Genomic DNA, 15982 nt, shown 5'->3' on the forward strand with positions numbered 1-15982 from the left:
AAAAATATGATAGTTTGATTCCACATGGTAAGGAAGCCTCAAGCTTGGAACTGATTATGCATAAATTTGTAATTTTAGTTTTAAAAAACCCATATTTTAGAAAGTCTTTATAAACCAGTGATTCTCAAATCAGGGTACCATAGCATGCTGGGGTGTCTTGAGATCCTTTCAAGGATGTCACAGGGTGCCACACAGTGCTAGCACAGTTAGGTTGGAAAACATGATTCACAAGATACATCCAGAGATTTCAAATGGGAAGCCATACCTGTGATCTTTCTGAGTTTTCTGCAACAGAAGAACTTCTCTATTTTTTTATTTTTATTTTTTTTGACTACAGAAAAATAAAACAGATTTGGCATTTTCCAAAGGACGCCTTGTGTCTAAAAAAGTTGAGACCCACTGCTATAAACCCTGTTGTCATGATAAACAAGAGAAGTCCCAAAGGAGATGTGGTAGAATATCAAAGTAAATTACACATACTTAAAAAAAAAAATCTGTTTATTTGCAAAACAGAACATCAAGGAAAGACCTGATTTGTGCATTTCAAAGAGTTCACAAATACTTTTGATAGAAAGCAGATAGTGCAGATCATCATTTTAACCACAACACACTTTTCATTCATTGATCTCAAGGTGCTTTACAAGAGGAGTTGACCATCACTTTTACCATTTTATAGATAGGTCAGTTGAATCAGAAGTTAAATGGCTTGTCTGAGGCCACAAAGCAATTTAGTGTTAGATTTGGAAACAGTGCCCAGGACTTCTGACTCTCCAACCATATTATGAAGCCACTAGAGAGTAGCCCACAGCTGCCCCAAAGTACTTAAGATGAGACTGAAATCCTCACTGAAACTATAAACATACTTAACGCCATCCTTTTACAAAGTACTTTTCCCTGAATATTGGGGAACTTGGGTAGTCCTGTTCCTATTCTCTAAATGGAACAGCAAGACAGGGTCTATTATTGCAGCAATTTGTATGCTGATAAACACAAAAGCCTAGATCCTCAAAGACATCATTAGGAATAGGAGTCAGGTGCCTAAATACCTGTGGGCATCTGGGCCAAAAGCCATGCTTATGTTGGGCACTGTTAATGAAGAACACAAGGCTTGGTGGGTAGCATATCCAGACCCCACAGGACTCCCTCTGTGAAAGGGGATGACAGGGTTAGTGCTATCAGCATAGGACACCCCTATAACATGTCTCCAGGCCTCCCATGTAGAAAGCACAGCTAAGACAAAGGGAACAGCTCGGGCTTCTTCATGCCCCTTGATTCCTGGCTGCCACAATAACCCAAGGTGACAGTGACCTGGTCCAGGATCAGAGAAGCTCAGAGACATTGCAAAGTCACCTCTGCATAGGCTACTCTTGAGCTGTGGCGGAAGCTCCTCAGCTCCAGATCTGGTTCTGGGGTCATGGCTTCTTTTTATCACATCGTAATATAACACAAAATTGCCAAATGCCAATTAGAATAGTATGTGTGATACCTACCGTACCTACATATATTTAGCACACCAGCTCAAAAGAGTGTCTCATTGAACTACATGGCCTGGATTTTGCAGTAGGATGCTTCTAGTTGAAGAGATAGGAACAAAATGAGAACAAAACATTTACTGGCACTGATTTTTTGTTTTATGCTCTGAAAGAAGTCGAATGCATACAAGCCTCAAAGAATTTGTATTCCTGCCTCTATCAACCATCACAAGGTTTACAGAAATGGCAAAGTATAAGAAAGCACATTAGCAGAGAGGAAACCAAAAATACAGAAACAGACAGATGCACAAGAGAATGGGTGGTAAGGTACCAAGATCCCTCTTCTTTATATTTTCCAAACACATTCACGTTGCAAAGATCCTTGGTATCTGCCACTGATGGGGAACTATGGGCTTGCAGTACCAAGCCCCATGGGTCAGCAGTTCAGCATAATTTCATTTTTGTTCTGGAGCTGGGCATTTCATTCCCATTTCTTAAGCTAGCAGACATTGAGGTCTTCCTTCCTCTGTTTCAAGAATTAAAAAGGGGAGGGGGAGAAGCTTGTGGGAAAAAAGTCTGGAATTTTCATAAGAATTATACAGGCAAACTTGATCTAAAGCATTCAATTGCCACAGATGGTATCACATCCCCTTAGTATCTGATCTTTATAAAGATCACCTTGAAATTTACAATGGACAGAGTGTTATTATGGCATATTATCAAATGATTCTTCAGAGACATAACATATAATAATTTAACAGCTGGGACATGGCTTTCCATAACCTTGCACTTTGTGCAGTCGATTCCCCCCCAGGCAGTGTGAGCATTCTCACTGGGGCTAGCATCTGTACAAGGTCAAGGCAGTAGGAGCTCCAGGCCCAGGTCGCTATTGACTGTAGAGTGCCCCACGCTGCTATCGTGGGACTTCTGCAGAACTTCTGTGTATGAAGGAATCTTCAGAAGACAAATCAACCCAATCCTTCTGTCGTTCTGCCAGTTTTTCTGCCAAGCATTTTATTAAAACAGGGTCCACTTTGGAGTCAAATTTATTGGCAAACCAATGTCCAGAATTTAGAAGCCATCTTAACTCAGCAGCTCCATAGATGCACACACTGCGAAGGTGGGTACCAGTACACGGAGGATATAAGTGGTCTTCAAGATAGTTCCATTTCACCAACCGAGTCTTGCTTTGGAGGTCTGTTATATCCTGAGCAGACCTTGAAATTTCTCCAGGAATTCCAGGTATACGTACAAGAGTGGCCCAGAAATGTTCATCTGGAGAATAAGTGTCCTTTGACCACTCAAAAAAATCTTTAACCAGAGAATTCTCAAAGGTAAATTGGATAAATGCTTGACTTAACACAAAATAGGCACTGCCTACAAAAACCTCAATATTATGAGGTGGAAGATCCTTAGAAATGTTAGTTTTTACAGGCATCTGCATGTATTCATAAGGCACTTTCTGAAGTTCATGATGATAAATAAATCGTTCCTTTTTGCTGCTACTTGGCTTTGTGGTTTCAAGCATATTTGCTCCATTGAGTTTCCTCAATTCAGAGACCAATTCAAAATTTGATCTCAAAGGAAAGTCTTGACCACACAAATTAATAACATACTTCCATGGAACTGAAGATATCATCAAGTCAGACAAACAATTAAAATCTGCTTGGAGCCTAGAAATGTGTGCGTATTCTACTGTTTCCAATTTTGATGCAATGAAAACGTTGGGGAAGCACTTAGCTAGATTGTCCATAGCAGATTTGAAATTATCAGATGACTTTTGGTCATAATGAATACAGTAAACATTTTGATGACTGTATATTGTGTGTATGAGCCTTTCAACCATTACTGCTTCTTTGTGAACAACCAAAGAATAAGCTAATGGGAAATTTTCCTCCTCAGGTGAAACAGGCTTTAGGTAGTATCCTCTTAGAGTGCGATATACCTGACAGTCACTGGTTATTGCTATAATATCTTCATCTTCTAAATCAATTATTTCTTTTTTTCTTACCTCTAAACTCCTGCCAATTTCACTGGGTTCTTGTTCGTATATAGAAGAACAGTTTATTTTATATTGGGTGCTGTTCCTGAGATAGGAATACTTGTTTCTAACATAAGATGAAGTGCTTAAAAAGTGTTCAACAAAATAAATGCCTGTGTGTGGAAATAAGAGCTTTTCAACATTCAGGAGTTTCATCAGTGCGAGGAGCCAGCCCATTAGAAACAGAACTAAGATCTTCAGCCTCGTGGGATATTTGCAGGAACACTTACGCCTCTTCATTCTGTAGGAAGACAATGGTATCATAGTATTTTCATCATGAAAGGAGGACATTAAACACAAAGCACACTGATCCAGCTACAACTTAAAAACAATCATATCAGGACAGGGTATTATAAATCCTTTAATGTTTTCGTATATTTAAACACAACTATTAGTAACAACGTAATTTGTTGCTAAATAGTTCATTCATGGGCAGATGTTAATTAAGTGCTAACTTTTGCCACCCTAATTTGTACCAAGTAATTCCTTTCTCTAAATTAGCCCAGTGAAGGCAATGACGTGTTTTGCACAGTAAGATACTATTCAGCCCAAGAAATGGTGTCAGGATCACACTGCTCATTTTCTAGCCCTCTGTCATTTCCATCTACCACTTGTGATGCATCAGTCCCTGCTACTGCAGAAGGGCAAATTTCATCTCTCTCTCTTGGCAAAGCAGACAGAGGGTATTCATTTAGCTTCTTAGCTAAAATCCCATTGAATTAAAAAGGAGCAGAATTGGATCTCTCCATTAGTTTTTCTTCAGGCCCCTCAGTTAACAGTGTATTTAAAGTATTACTTTATACTCTGTTAGCAGTATTTTAAGCATTACTAAAAATGTTCTACATTGAGAATACTGAAGGTGAGTAGGTGTTTTGAAAACTGGAGTGTGGTGCCAGAGCAGGGAAGGCATCTTGCTATAACCCCAGAGGCATACATTTGAACCCTGAGTCACTCATGCCAAAGACTGGCCCTAATCAACTCCACCGTAAATTGTTCCTGGATCATTTGAGTGTGGAGTTAACAGTACTACTGCTAGGCATGTTAATTCCCTGTATGCTTTTGACTAGAGAAACTGGCATGCCAGTTCTCTGGGTTGTTAGAGGGAAAATAATGTCCGACTTACTTTAAAAATCAGACAAACACTCTCATTACTTGTAGGCTGACCCATGCTGGTGTTACCAGAGAGAAGGAGAAGGGAAGGAGTATCCCCTCCCATTACATCCTATTCAGGGGTCAGCCAAACCTGAAGTTCCTAAGTATAAAAGCAGCTCCTGGCTGGTACTGCTAACTGCTTCAAAATGAGTGGTGTTAAGATGGGGCAATGGACTTGCCAACTATAGAGGGAACGCAGTGCATAGCATACTCCTTTGAAGAGATATAGTAGTAGGCAATACTGTGCCTTTCCTATTTCCTCCATCCCTCACTGGATGATGCAGTTCTGGCCTCTTGCTGCAGAGACACAGTTGAAGTCTCTGTTGTGCAATACTGTATTCAATATCAGCTCTCCATAACAGCTTCCAAACTGGAGCTTTACTGCAATGAAAGAAAAGCATAATGATCCTTTTTTCCATGTGTCTCTGCTTTTATCAGCAGGGTGTGAAGAACATCATGGCTATTACTGGATCAAAATGAGAGCAAACCCTGCATCCAGGTGCAGCTTTAGTTAGAACAGTATTTTTCCCCTTAATGGAACTACTCATGAATAGAACAGCCTTCAACATACTCTTTCTGAAAGGAGGTTTCTTTAGTAGTGTGTGGCTGTGTGTTTAGCAGCAAAGGAAAAACTGGGCAGCTTTGCTAGCTTACGTTTGTGTGTCTTATTGAGACTGAAACTTTGAAAATGCAGTCAGCAAAGGATACACATGCAAACATCAGGGGCCACACCTTTGGCAACTGTACAGAAGAAGTATTATCCGGTTCACATTTTGGGAGACTGCTGTAAGATCAGGACAGGACTAGATTTGGAACAAGCTGACAGATGCAATATAACTTCACAGTCATCTGGAATGAAATCTGATGATTCTTCTGAATACGCTGTTTGGCTTCTGGAGAAAGACAGCCACTGTAGCTGTCTCTATACTGCCTATTCCCAGCCCTCCTTCAGTTAGGAGTCAGTTAGAGGATGGAGGCTGGGAAACAGAGTCATATAAACTGGGCTGGAAGGAAAGTCAGGGGGGTCATATAGTCCAACACTGCTCAAAGCAGGAGCATCCCTATCTAAAGCACCCCAATCAATTTTGTCCAGCCATTGCTTTAAAATGTCCAATGATGGAGATTCCACAAGTTAAGTTAGTGGTGCTCAACCTTTTGGCCCCATGGGCAAGAAGAATGGTATGGGACCAGCTCGTGAGCCAGATCAGATACCATTCACTGGGATCAGGCCCTGAGGCCCCACAATACCCTGACTGTCAGGATCAGGCCCTGGAGCCCTGCACCACACCCACCTGGTCCTGCACACTGGGATTGGGCCCTGCACTGCCCTGCATGCTCCGTCTAGTGCAGAGCCATAGCTTGTGGGGCTCCCCACAGATCCATGGGAAGCCCCACAGGCCAGATGGCAAGGCACTGGGGCCTGGATCTGGCCTGCAGGCTATGGGTTGAGCACCCCTGCTCCAGGTTAACTTGCCATGTCTTGCATGGCAACACTCCTGGTAAAACATCACAGTATGCTATTGCTATTATGTTTTTGTTTGTTTTTATCCAACAACATCACACAGATGACCCATAATCAGCTTATGGTCACTATAACCCCCACATCCTTTTTTGCAGTACACAGTCTAGCAAGTCATTACAATTTGTATTTGTGTACTTGTTTCATCCTAAGTGCAGTATTTGGCATCTGTCCTTACTGGATTTCATCCTATTTATTTTAAGCTTTTTTTGAATCCTGATCCTATCCTCCAAAGTCTTTCCTTATATGTCTCAACCCTGACCATGCCTTAAAAACAAATGTTTGGGTAATACCATCTCCCAGACACTGAGCTATTGACTATTGTTCGAGTATAATTAGCCAACCAGTTATACACTGGTTTTCTGTCATTCACAGAGCCCATCACCTTGTCAAACAATGAAATCAGGTTGGTGTGGACCAAATCTACAGGTTCTGCTACACACCTATCACCTCAATCAAAGCTGTATTCAAAGACATCATAAGCATCATAAAAGGTCCATATTAGGGTTGGCACTAACAATGTCTACAAATATTGAAGCACACTCAGCCATTAAACAAGAAATTATTGCCCAACTGTATGCCGATAGCGATTGCCAAGTACTATGACTTCAAGAAACACACTGAGGGACAAACGATAACTACCCCCAGATATCAGGGATGCAGTTTGCCATTTAGAGACCGCATGAACAATATGGCAGTGAAATCTTCGTTAAACCTCACCTTATCATCAACACAACAGTTATGACTGATGATAATACTGATAAGATATAATACCTGTGGAATTTATATCATATTGGTCTACAAACCACTGAAAAAACCTTTAACTAGACAAGTCCATCAAACCTTAGCCATCATAAAAATCACCTGTGATTTTAATAGCCATAGTGTCAATGGGGATACAATATAACCAGTGAAGATGGGGAACGGGTTGAAGCATGGGCAGAGGTATATCAATTGAGCCTCATGCATGATCCAATGCTTCCCAATTATTTTAATTGAAGACACTGAAAAAGGAGCTACCAAATAAACAACACACCATTCAAATCAAGAGAAAAGACAACAAGGAGGTTCATCGCTTTGGGACACATCTTACCACAGCTGAATTAGCAACTGCAATAAATACTCTTAAAGCAAAGCTGCTGGCTTTGACTATATTTGTACAGAATAAATAAAATGTTTCCGATCACGGACAAGGGTCCAACAGGGTCAGCAAGCATATATTTTAGCACTCCTAAAATTGGTGAAAGATCCCTCAGATCCAAAGAACGTCAAACCTACATCTTTACTATTTCATCTTTTCAAACTCTATGTATGCCTTATCTTAAGTCATCTGCCTCTGGTTGTTGAAGAACACTTAATCCCCAAGCAAGCTGGTTTTCACCCAGGAAAATCATGCAGTAGTCTAGTATTACACATCCTGAAGCACACTGAAAATTACTCCAAAAAAGGAATGGTCACTAGTGCGGTATTCATAGACCTGTCAGCAGCTTACAACACTTTCCAGCACTGGAGGTTGCTTGCAAAACTATATATTTATAATAGTTGGTAATCTTTTGTCATAACATGATTCTTGCTAGAAAACTGAAGTTGAATCATGCAAGAAGTGGAGCCAATGGTGAAAACAAAGGAATAGCCTACCTGAAGGGAGTGTACTTACACCCATGCCATTTGACATCTACACCAATGATCAATCAATTCACCCATGCATGAGAAGTTTTATTTATGCAGATGATTTGTGTACCCCCACCCAAATTAAGCATCAGTGCTCAATGGGTTGTCGGACTATTATACCTAAGATCAACTACATGTCAACCCAAATAAAACACAAGTTAGTCTCCTCCACCTTCAGAGCTAAGATATTAATAAGCAACTCAACTCAATGTGGAATGGAATAACTTTGCCAACTGCCCAAACCCTATCTATTTGGGAGTGACACTAGACCCAAATGCTCTTGTATGAACTACATGTAGGAGAGATGAAGTTTACAGTTCATTCCCAGAATAACATATTAAAGAAGCTCATCAACTCTAAATGGGAGGCCAACCCAACAACATTATAAACTACTGTGTTTTCACTTTGTTATTCAGCAGTTGAACACACATGCCTAGTTTGGGAAAAATTGGTGCATACAAAGAAGCTAGACACTGCTAGACAAGAGTTGCAGGTGCATTTCTGGATGTGTTAAACCAGCAAATGTCAATAATCTCTATCTACTTGCCAGAATTTTCCCACCAGACATCAGGTGAGCAGTAGCAAGCAAAACAGAACAGCAGACTGAAGGCAAGATGCACTCACTACATGGCCACACTGAAGCTCCTAAGAAACTAAAATCATAGAAATTTCCTCTCTCCTATGTAGTCACTGGATAAAAAGCCAACAGCCCCATGAATAAAAAGGTAGTAATCATGACTAGGAAGGATGACCCAGGAGGGAGTTAGGAAAACTACCAAATCCCTGCCTGCACAAACCTTGATTGGCCAACATGGAAAAGCTTGAACCACCTCCAAACAGGGGTCAGTAACACTAAAGTTAACATGCAACTGTGGGGATACTTCAACAATGTGAAGTCCATGTGTGAATGTGATGGAAACTTTCAGACTACAGAACATCTGCTCACCTGCTGATGTATAAGGGAACCATGCACCAATGAGGACCTCAATAAGCCTATTTCTGGACCCAAATTTGAACATGGCAACAGAATATGAGAAGAAGAATCAGGTTAGCTAAACATAACTATATTGGCTGTTACTTGCCACCCTTTAATCCTCTATGTCAGTGGTATTCAACCTTTCTGGCATGCACCAGATGACTGGGGCATAGCCAGTCCATGGGATGGATCCAGTGTTGGGGGCCAAGTCCGTGGGCTACATCCAGTGTACAGACTGACCCCACATGCAAGATCCAACCCTACCTACTGGGTCTGGTTGTGGACCACCCCCACACGCCACCCCAATCCAGCATATAGGGACATGTCATCCAGCCTGTGGGGCTCTCCATAGGTCCAGAAATTTGGCAACTGGGAAGCAGTGACAATGTTAATATTTACAGGTGCACTGATACATTGGTCCAATATCAGATCAGCACCAATATAAAGAAAATTGACTATATTGGAAATCGGCTTTTTTTGCCTGATGTGGCCAATAAATGCCTTATGCATTCATGCAGCCACAGCATGCACAGAGCTAGGAGCACAGCCTGGCAGCTTGGAGAGCTGCGTCCAGCTGGTAAGTTGGAAAATCTGTTGTGGTGGAAGGGGAGGGGGAAGGGAAGGGAAGGGGCATGGGGGTGCAAATCAAGGCCCGTGGTGAGGTAAGGAATGGAGCTGGGGCAGGGTGGGGCACAGGACAGAGCTGTGGCTCATTGGCGGGGGTGGGGGGAGACGGCCCCCAGCATTGCATGCACCTTGGGAGGACATGGGGGTCATGTGTCCCCAGATCTGCACAGGTCAGGGTGGGTGCTGCTGCAGGCTAGGGCCAGGGCTGCACCAGGCTCTTGCCAGCAGGGGCTGGGCCAGGCACTGGGTGCACTGGGAGGGGGCTACAGGGTCTGCAGCTACCCCGAAATTCACTGTAGCCTCCCCAAGCCCCATCCCAGTGCCACTGCCACCCACCCCAAGCGCAGACCAGTCCAGCCCAGCCCCTGGCCCCAGCCCACTGCGGCAGCCCACCCCATCCAACGTGCAGATCCAGGGGGGGCACATGCCCCCTCCCTCAGGGTATGCGTAGCAGTGGGAACCACACCCCATACCCCCAGGATGGCTCATCCCACGCCTTTCCCCCTGCCCCTGGCTGGGCAGCACCTGCCCTAGCCCCTGCCTCACTCCCTCTCTCACAGCAGGGGCCTAGATCTGCTCCCCTCCCCTCCTCCAATGTCCCCTCCAACACAGACTAACCAGCCAGAAGCTGTCAGGTTGCATATCAGAAATAGGATCTGTATCAGCCAATACCTCAAAAATTGGCTATTGGTATCAGCCCAGAAAATCTCTATTGGTGCACCCCCTATTCACAAGGCTTACACAGCCATGGCAATTAACACTGCCACTGCTTCCCTGATGCCAAATTTCTGGATTCATGGGAAGCCCCACAGGCCAGGTGACTCAGCTCCACAAGTCAGATCCAACCCATGGACCTAACTTTGAGTACCACTGCTCTAGGTGCTTAGAAATGGAATCCTTGCTGATTATGGAAAATAATCTTTTGGACTGACCACCTGTAATAACCTGGGCACTCCTTGATCTTTTGTTTTAAGAATGACCACTATATTGGCCCTTCTTCTTGTCATCTGGGATCTCACATGACTTCCATGAATTCTCAAAGATAATAGCTAATGAGCGGGCAATTTCTTCAGCCAATTCTTTGCATAGTCTAGGACGAATCTCATTCACACCTGCGAATTTGAAAACATCCAGTTTGTCTAAGTAATCTCAAACTTGTTCCTCCCCTACTCCAAGCTGATAATCTCCTCTCCTCTCCTTGCTGTACCTGTGCTTATCATCTAACCATCTACCTTTTCTTGTGAACACTTAAAAAAAAAATTGAGTGCTTCAACACTATCTGCTTTAGATTGCCTTCCCCATTCAGGAAGGGACCTATACTTTCCTTGGTCTTCCTCTTATTTCTAACATACTTATAGAATGCTCCTACACTCATGTTAAGTAACATGGCTAAGTCTTCATTTTTCATGAGATTCATTTTTAAGTGTCATATCAGTCTCACAGGGCTTCCTTGGTTGCATTCTCCAAGCATGCTGCACTTGCTTAAGTCAAAAGAATCCTGTGAACCTCAACTGATAAATGGTTCCAAGAGCACGAGTAACACAAGTAGAGCAGAGGGGGAAGCCTGGCCAGACTTATTTGCAAGATTTAGTCCTTGCTAAGAATTGACAGCCTTTTTTTCTTTGACTTCATGAACAAGCTCAAGATTTATTAATAAAAAAAACAGAGAAACCAGAACTCTCTGTCTCCAGTGGCTCTGTTAAGCAAAGCCAAGACTTGCTTTACCTTGTGTTCAAGCTCCCCTCCACACAAAGTCTAAGACAAAGCTTTTCTTTTGCCCACCAAGTTCCTTCCTTTGTCCAACCTGCTTCAGGACAGAAGACTTCCTAGAGAAAATGCTGCAGATCCATTCCTCCTTAACAGGAAATAAGAGGGCCTGTCACACAGTATGACATGGTTCCTGCTACCCTAACCTAGCCCATCTACCTGCCCAAGGGCCAATACACTCACTCCTCAAAAGGAGCCTCAATCCAAGACCTGTACATCTGACCCAAGATTTTCCTAGATGCTCAGAAACAATGAGCAACTAGTGCTTCTCTCAAGTGAACTAACCAATGCCTTTTCTCACACGAGCAATCTTTGCTTTCCTTCTTTGCTTCCTCCTTCAAATATGCAATAGCATGAAGGATGATGAGGAAACTCACTCAAAATCTTTGGTTGTAGCCAATCATCTTCAAACAGCAAATCTCCTGTTCCCAAGCAAACTAATAGACTACCTAGGGATATGCCAATGCCATGCTCATCCAATTTATGCTAATATCCCAGATGTAACCATCTGAATTCATGCCAGTAGACAGGAGAGAAATCATTTTAATGGCACTGATGGTGAATCTCCTGCTGTAAACAGATAATGGGGAGACATCCAGTCACATCCTCCTGAATGTGTCTGTAATATTCAGTACAGATGACATCAACACAGAACTGGATCCAGGTGGCAGGATCCAAGGTTATATGCTTAAGTGATTTAAGTCCTTCATGGGGGAGGGGGTGGCAAGGGAAGAGAGACATCCAAGAATAGTAACGGGAAACTCTGCCTCTACCACTCAACCCTGCTCTTATAGAGTCCCTCAGGACCAATTCTTTCTCCAGTCCTGTGCCACATCTAAATGTAGCCTCTAGGTAAACCTGGAAAATGATATGGACTCAATTGTCAGCAACAGTGTTTCACTTGTGGTAGGTTAGGGTGTTATGTCTTGTGGATTTGTCAGGGTTAACTGTGTAGTTTTGCTAATAGGTTAGACAATAGATTTTTATAGGATGGTTTGGATGGGAATGATTCTGCCTCATACAGAAAGTTAAGACTAGATGGCCTCTGGAGGTCCCTTCCAGCCCTACTTCTCTATGATCTATGAACACACAGATATCACACAGTTCTAGTGATCCTTCTCCTAAGACTGCCACCAAGGTGATTTGGTGTGGCACATGCAAAGATGTTAGGTCCAAAGGAGGTTATGCCTGAAGGCAGAGAAAAGCACTTTGAAGAACTTGCAGCCAAGACGAAATCTCCGTTGAATGATGGTATGCACTCACAACAGGTCAACTCAGTATGTAGGGCCACTACACTCACATGAGTAGCTAATCATTCCCAGATAATGATTTATACCACTTTGGCTAGAAGAAACTATATCATCTACCAAGGTGGTACAATGGCCTCTGTTATACATGCCTTTGTCTTCTCATGTGGACTACAGGAGTGCTATGTGTCTGAGCTTGACATCATCTACCCTTTAAGAAACTCCAGCTAGAACAGAGCATTGCAGTACATCAAAACAACAGTAAATCAAACCTTTTCCCTGCTCTCTTGGCTTCCTATAGAACTCTTTGGTCCAAGCCCTCATGCCTCATTCTCAAGGCACTCAATGGCCCAGGCACAACATGTCTGTAAGATAAAGCTTTTAGCCAAACACTATGGTCAACATTTTGATTCCTCAAGCATGATAGAGCTCTCTGCCTCAGAAGTAAATCTTGTCTCTGCAGGGGACAGGGCTTCCTTAAGGATGGTAAAATGAATTTCCACAGGGCATAAGGACCATCACCACCTTCCGCTCCAAGTAGAAGGGGTATTTCTATTACTGCCTGCCTTTCATAAACAGCAATATGCACATCTAAAATATATAATCCAACTGAAACACAACACTCCATTGTCCCCAAAAGTCTCTCTGTGGCAAGAGGATGAGAGAGAGTGAACCACATATGACAGATGTCAGTTATGTCACTTACTGGGAACTGCTCAGACATTACAGTAATTTAGGCTGTTAAAAACCTATGAAGAGTAGAAATTCTCCATCTGTTTATCTAATCCAAACTCTGGCTGCTATTCAAAAACTTATTCTAGATGTTTACATTTTTCCTCTAGTTGAGATCAATTTCCCATAGATGCTATTGTGTGTGCAGGGCCAAAGTTTCTTTTTCTTATGTAGTATTCCTATAGGAGGAAGAGAGGAAAGACATTACTGTCCTGCCTGCTTAATGAAGACTCGGTTGTTTGGGTCCTGCAAAGTATACCTGCAAAATGAGAGTCTCCAAGGGCTCTCTAGAGGCTTATTGCATCTTGTAACCCTCACTATTCTTCACAGGCTGTTCAACTTGTAAATTAAGGTTGTCTAAGTTAGAGAGGAGACTTGCTAACAGTAGGCAAAATAATGCCTGGTTCTGAAAATATAAACTGGGTGTTCCTATTTGCCTTTCCCCACAATACAAAAACAAGTTTCATTCAAAGAAACTGATTAGCCTCAACTATCAGATTGCCTAAGGGAAACACTTCTTACACAAGACTGTCTCATAAGGTATCACAGAGGCCAGGCGTTCAAGATTCAAAAAACGATTAGACGTTTACCTAGGTAATGACATCTACCTGACTCACCAGGACTATTTTACTAAGCTAAAGATTAACAAAACAATAAAGTGTTGAAACCCCACTGAGAGATACAATGTCTCTCACCCAGAGTACTAACTTACTGGCCAGTCAAAACAAAGAAAAAGCACAGCACAATGTCAACAGAAATCTGTCCTTCGGATTCTCTTGGAGAAGAGTGCTAAATAAAAGCATAAACAAAACAAAAACTCACCTGAATCACAGTTCTTCAAATATAGCACAATGTGCCCAGTTCAGCCAGATGCACAAACTTCTCCAAATATGTTTTTGTGGTGGTCACACAGGTTACATCAGTCAGGGAAATGATCCTCCATGACCTTTCAAAGAGATTCTCTGCACTCTAATCTCTCCCTTTCTGCTCAGAGTCAGTATCAGAGCATGATCCTCCCTCCTCTTTCCACCATGGAAGACCCTTCGTTGATCCAGGGCCCTGCTGCTGGAAGGAGTTTAGAGAGGGAAGGCCACAGAAATTCATCATCCCTTTTAGCAACCTGAGCCTACAGTCATTTTTCCTATGGCTGCCCTCCTTGCTGGCAAACCACTACCTTCTGACCCTTTCCTTTAAATGAGGCTTTAAATGAAATTGTGTGTGTAACAATGGGTAAGATTTTTAAAGGTCAAGAACCAGAAAGAGGGCATTTCCCTATTATCCAGCAGGGAGGCATAGTTCCTTTGTGTAGATTCCTCCCAGGTCTATACAGATCTCACCTGATCCACACATCCTAGGGGACAGCCCCACGCCTTCTTCTAAGAGGTGCTCAGCACTAGCTCTTGACAGACCTAGTTGACTTCTCTCCTTCCACATCTGAAGAGTGTGAATAATTATGTTAATAGCTGTGTTTACATTTTTGCTTCCTCGAGTTCCCATTTGCAAGAGCTACCAGACTTACTGACATCATAGTACAAATTCTATAGAATAACCAAATTCAGGGCAATGTTTTGTATGACACATGCATATCTGCATCTTGTCAGAGCTGTCTAAAGGCCAGGGTGTCCAATTTGTGGCTCTCAAGGAACTAAACCATAGCTCTTGGAGAAGACTGTGTTTCTCTGAAAATGTGAAATGAGAAAAATGTGTAGTTGTCTAAAAATTCACAGGTGTTCCCAGAGTTGCTGTAATTTCTAAATGGAAGTGATTGATTCAATCCTGGACCCCAACATTCCCTGGTGCCTTGAAATGTTTCCCCTGAAGCAAGGATATCACTAGGATGTAGTAGGGCTCTAATCAGTTATTGTCCTTCCTGTGCTGCTCCTGAGTGAAAAGACTGGCACAAGGAAGATTTTCCCAAGTATAGGCAGAGGTTTCTTGACCTCTTTGAGAGGCTATGTTCTGACACCAGGCTGCAAAGATTGGACACCAATGAAATAAAGAATATTTATATGGAAAAGTGAGGGCTTTCACTTTTCAGGCCATGAACAGTGTTTGAGGTCCTTCCAAATACAAATTAAGAAAAGCTGATAAGCACTAGGAGGAGGGGAGCCAAATTATGCAACTGGGTTTCACAGGTTTAACTGAAATTGAATGCAGCATGTCTAACTGAAAGCTATGAAGTCCAAGAGTTCATCTGCAGCTCACAGACATGAACTGCAGTCATTCTGTCTGACAGCAAATCTTAAGAATGCAGAGCCAATGGTTTGGAAAAAAAAAGTCAAAATAAATATAGGATGTAGGTAGCCCTGGAAAGAGTTAGACAGGAAGAGACAGGCATACTGCTAACATCAGGTACAGTCCATTCAGGGAAAACCTACAGCCAATATCTTGACTTCTGGAGGCTAATGAAGGTCCAGCTCCCAGAGTAACTGTTTTTTTCCATACACTAGCAATTCTGAAAAAACTGAAAGAAAACTTTGGTACAGGTCACATGGAACAAAACCTTTCATGTTATACTCATGCTTTTTTAAAGGATATTTTTATTTCTATAAAACCAAAGGAAACTGCCAAATAACTCATGAGTAGAAAATAATGTTTTTTAAAAGTGTCCAAACCAACTGTTCTAGATGTGTGTGTTTTAACAAAACAATTTGGGAAGCCCAAAATGAATTTGAGAAAAAAATATAGTGTTACTGAATGTTTCAGTGTTCAGGTGGAAACATTTTGCCAAGTTTGCCATTTTATACTTTTTTTTTTTTTTTTTTTTTTTAAAGGGTG

At 42.2% G+C, this 15982-nt stretch overlaps 1 protein-coding gene across 3 annotated transcripts in view; it reads right to left on the reverse strand.

Moving 5' to 3' along the window:
- Positions 1-484: 484 nt before the first annotated feature.
- Positions 485-15982, reverse strand: part of GCNT4 (glucosaminyl (N-acetyl) transferase 4, core 2) — a 25558-nt gene continuing 10060 nt past the window's right edge. The window contains exons 3-4 of one of the 3 annotated variants that reach the window (XM_019517696.1): positions 14027-14266; positions 485-3754 (exon numbers count right to left, since the gene is read on the reverse strand). In XM_019517696.1, coding sequence (XP_019373241.1) covers positions 2386-3753 — 1368 coding nt within the window. In that variant the 5' untranslated portion in view covers position 3754; positions 14027-14266 and the 3' untranslated portion in view covers positions 485-2385. Of the gene's footprint in view, positions 3755-14026; positions 14270-15982 lie in introns of all 3 variants that reach the window. The other 2 variants (XM_019517694.1, XM_019517697.1) reach the window with 2 other exon arrangements.

The sequence above is a fragment of the Gavialis gangeticus genome, unplaced genomic scaffold (genome assembly GCF_001723915.1).
Source record: "Gavialis gangeticus isolate Ggan-Ray unplaced genomic scaffold, GavGan_comp1, whole genome shotgun sequence".
Lineage (NCBI taxonomy): Eukaryota > Metazoa > Chordata > Crocodylia > Gavialidae > Gavialis > Gavialis gangeticus.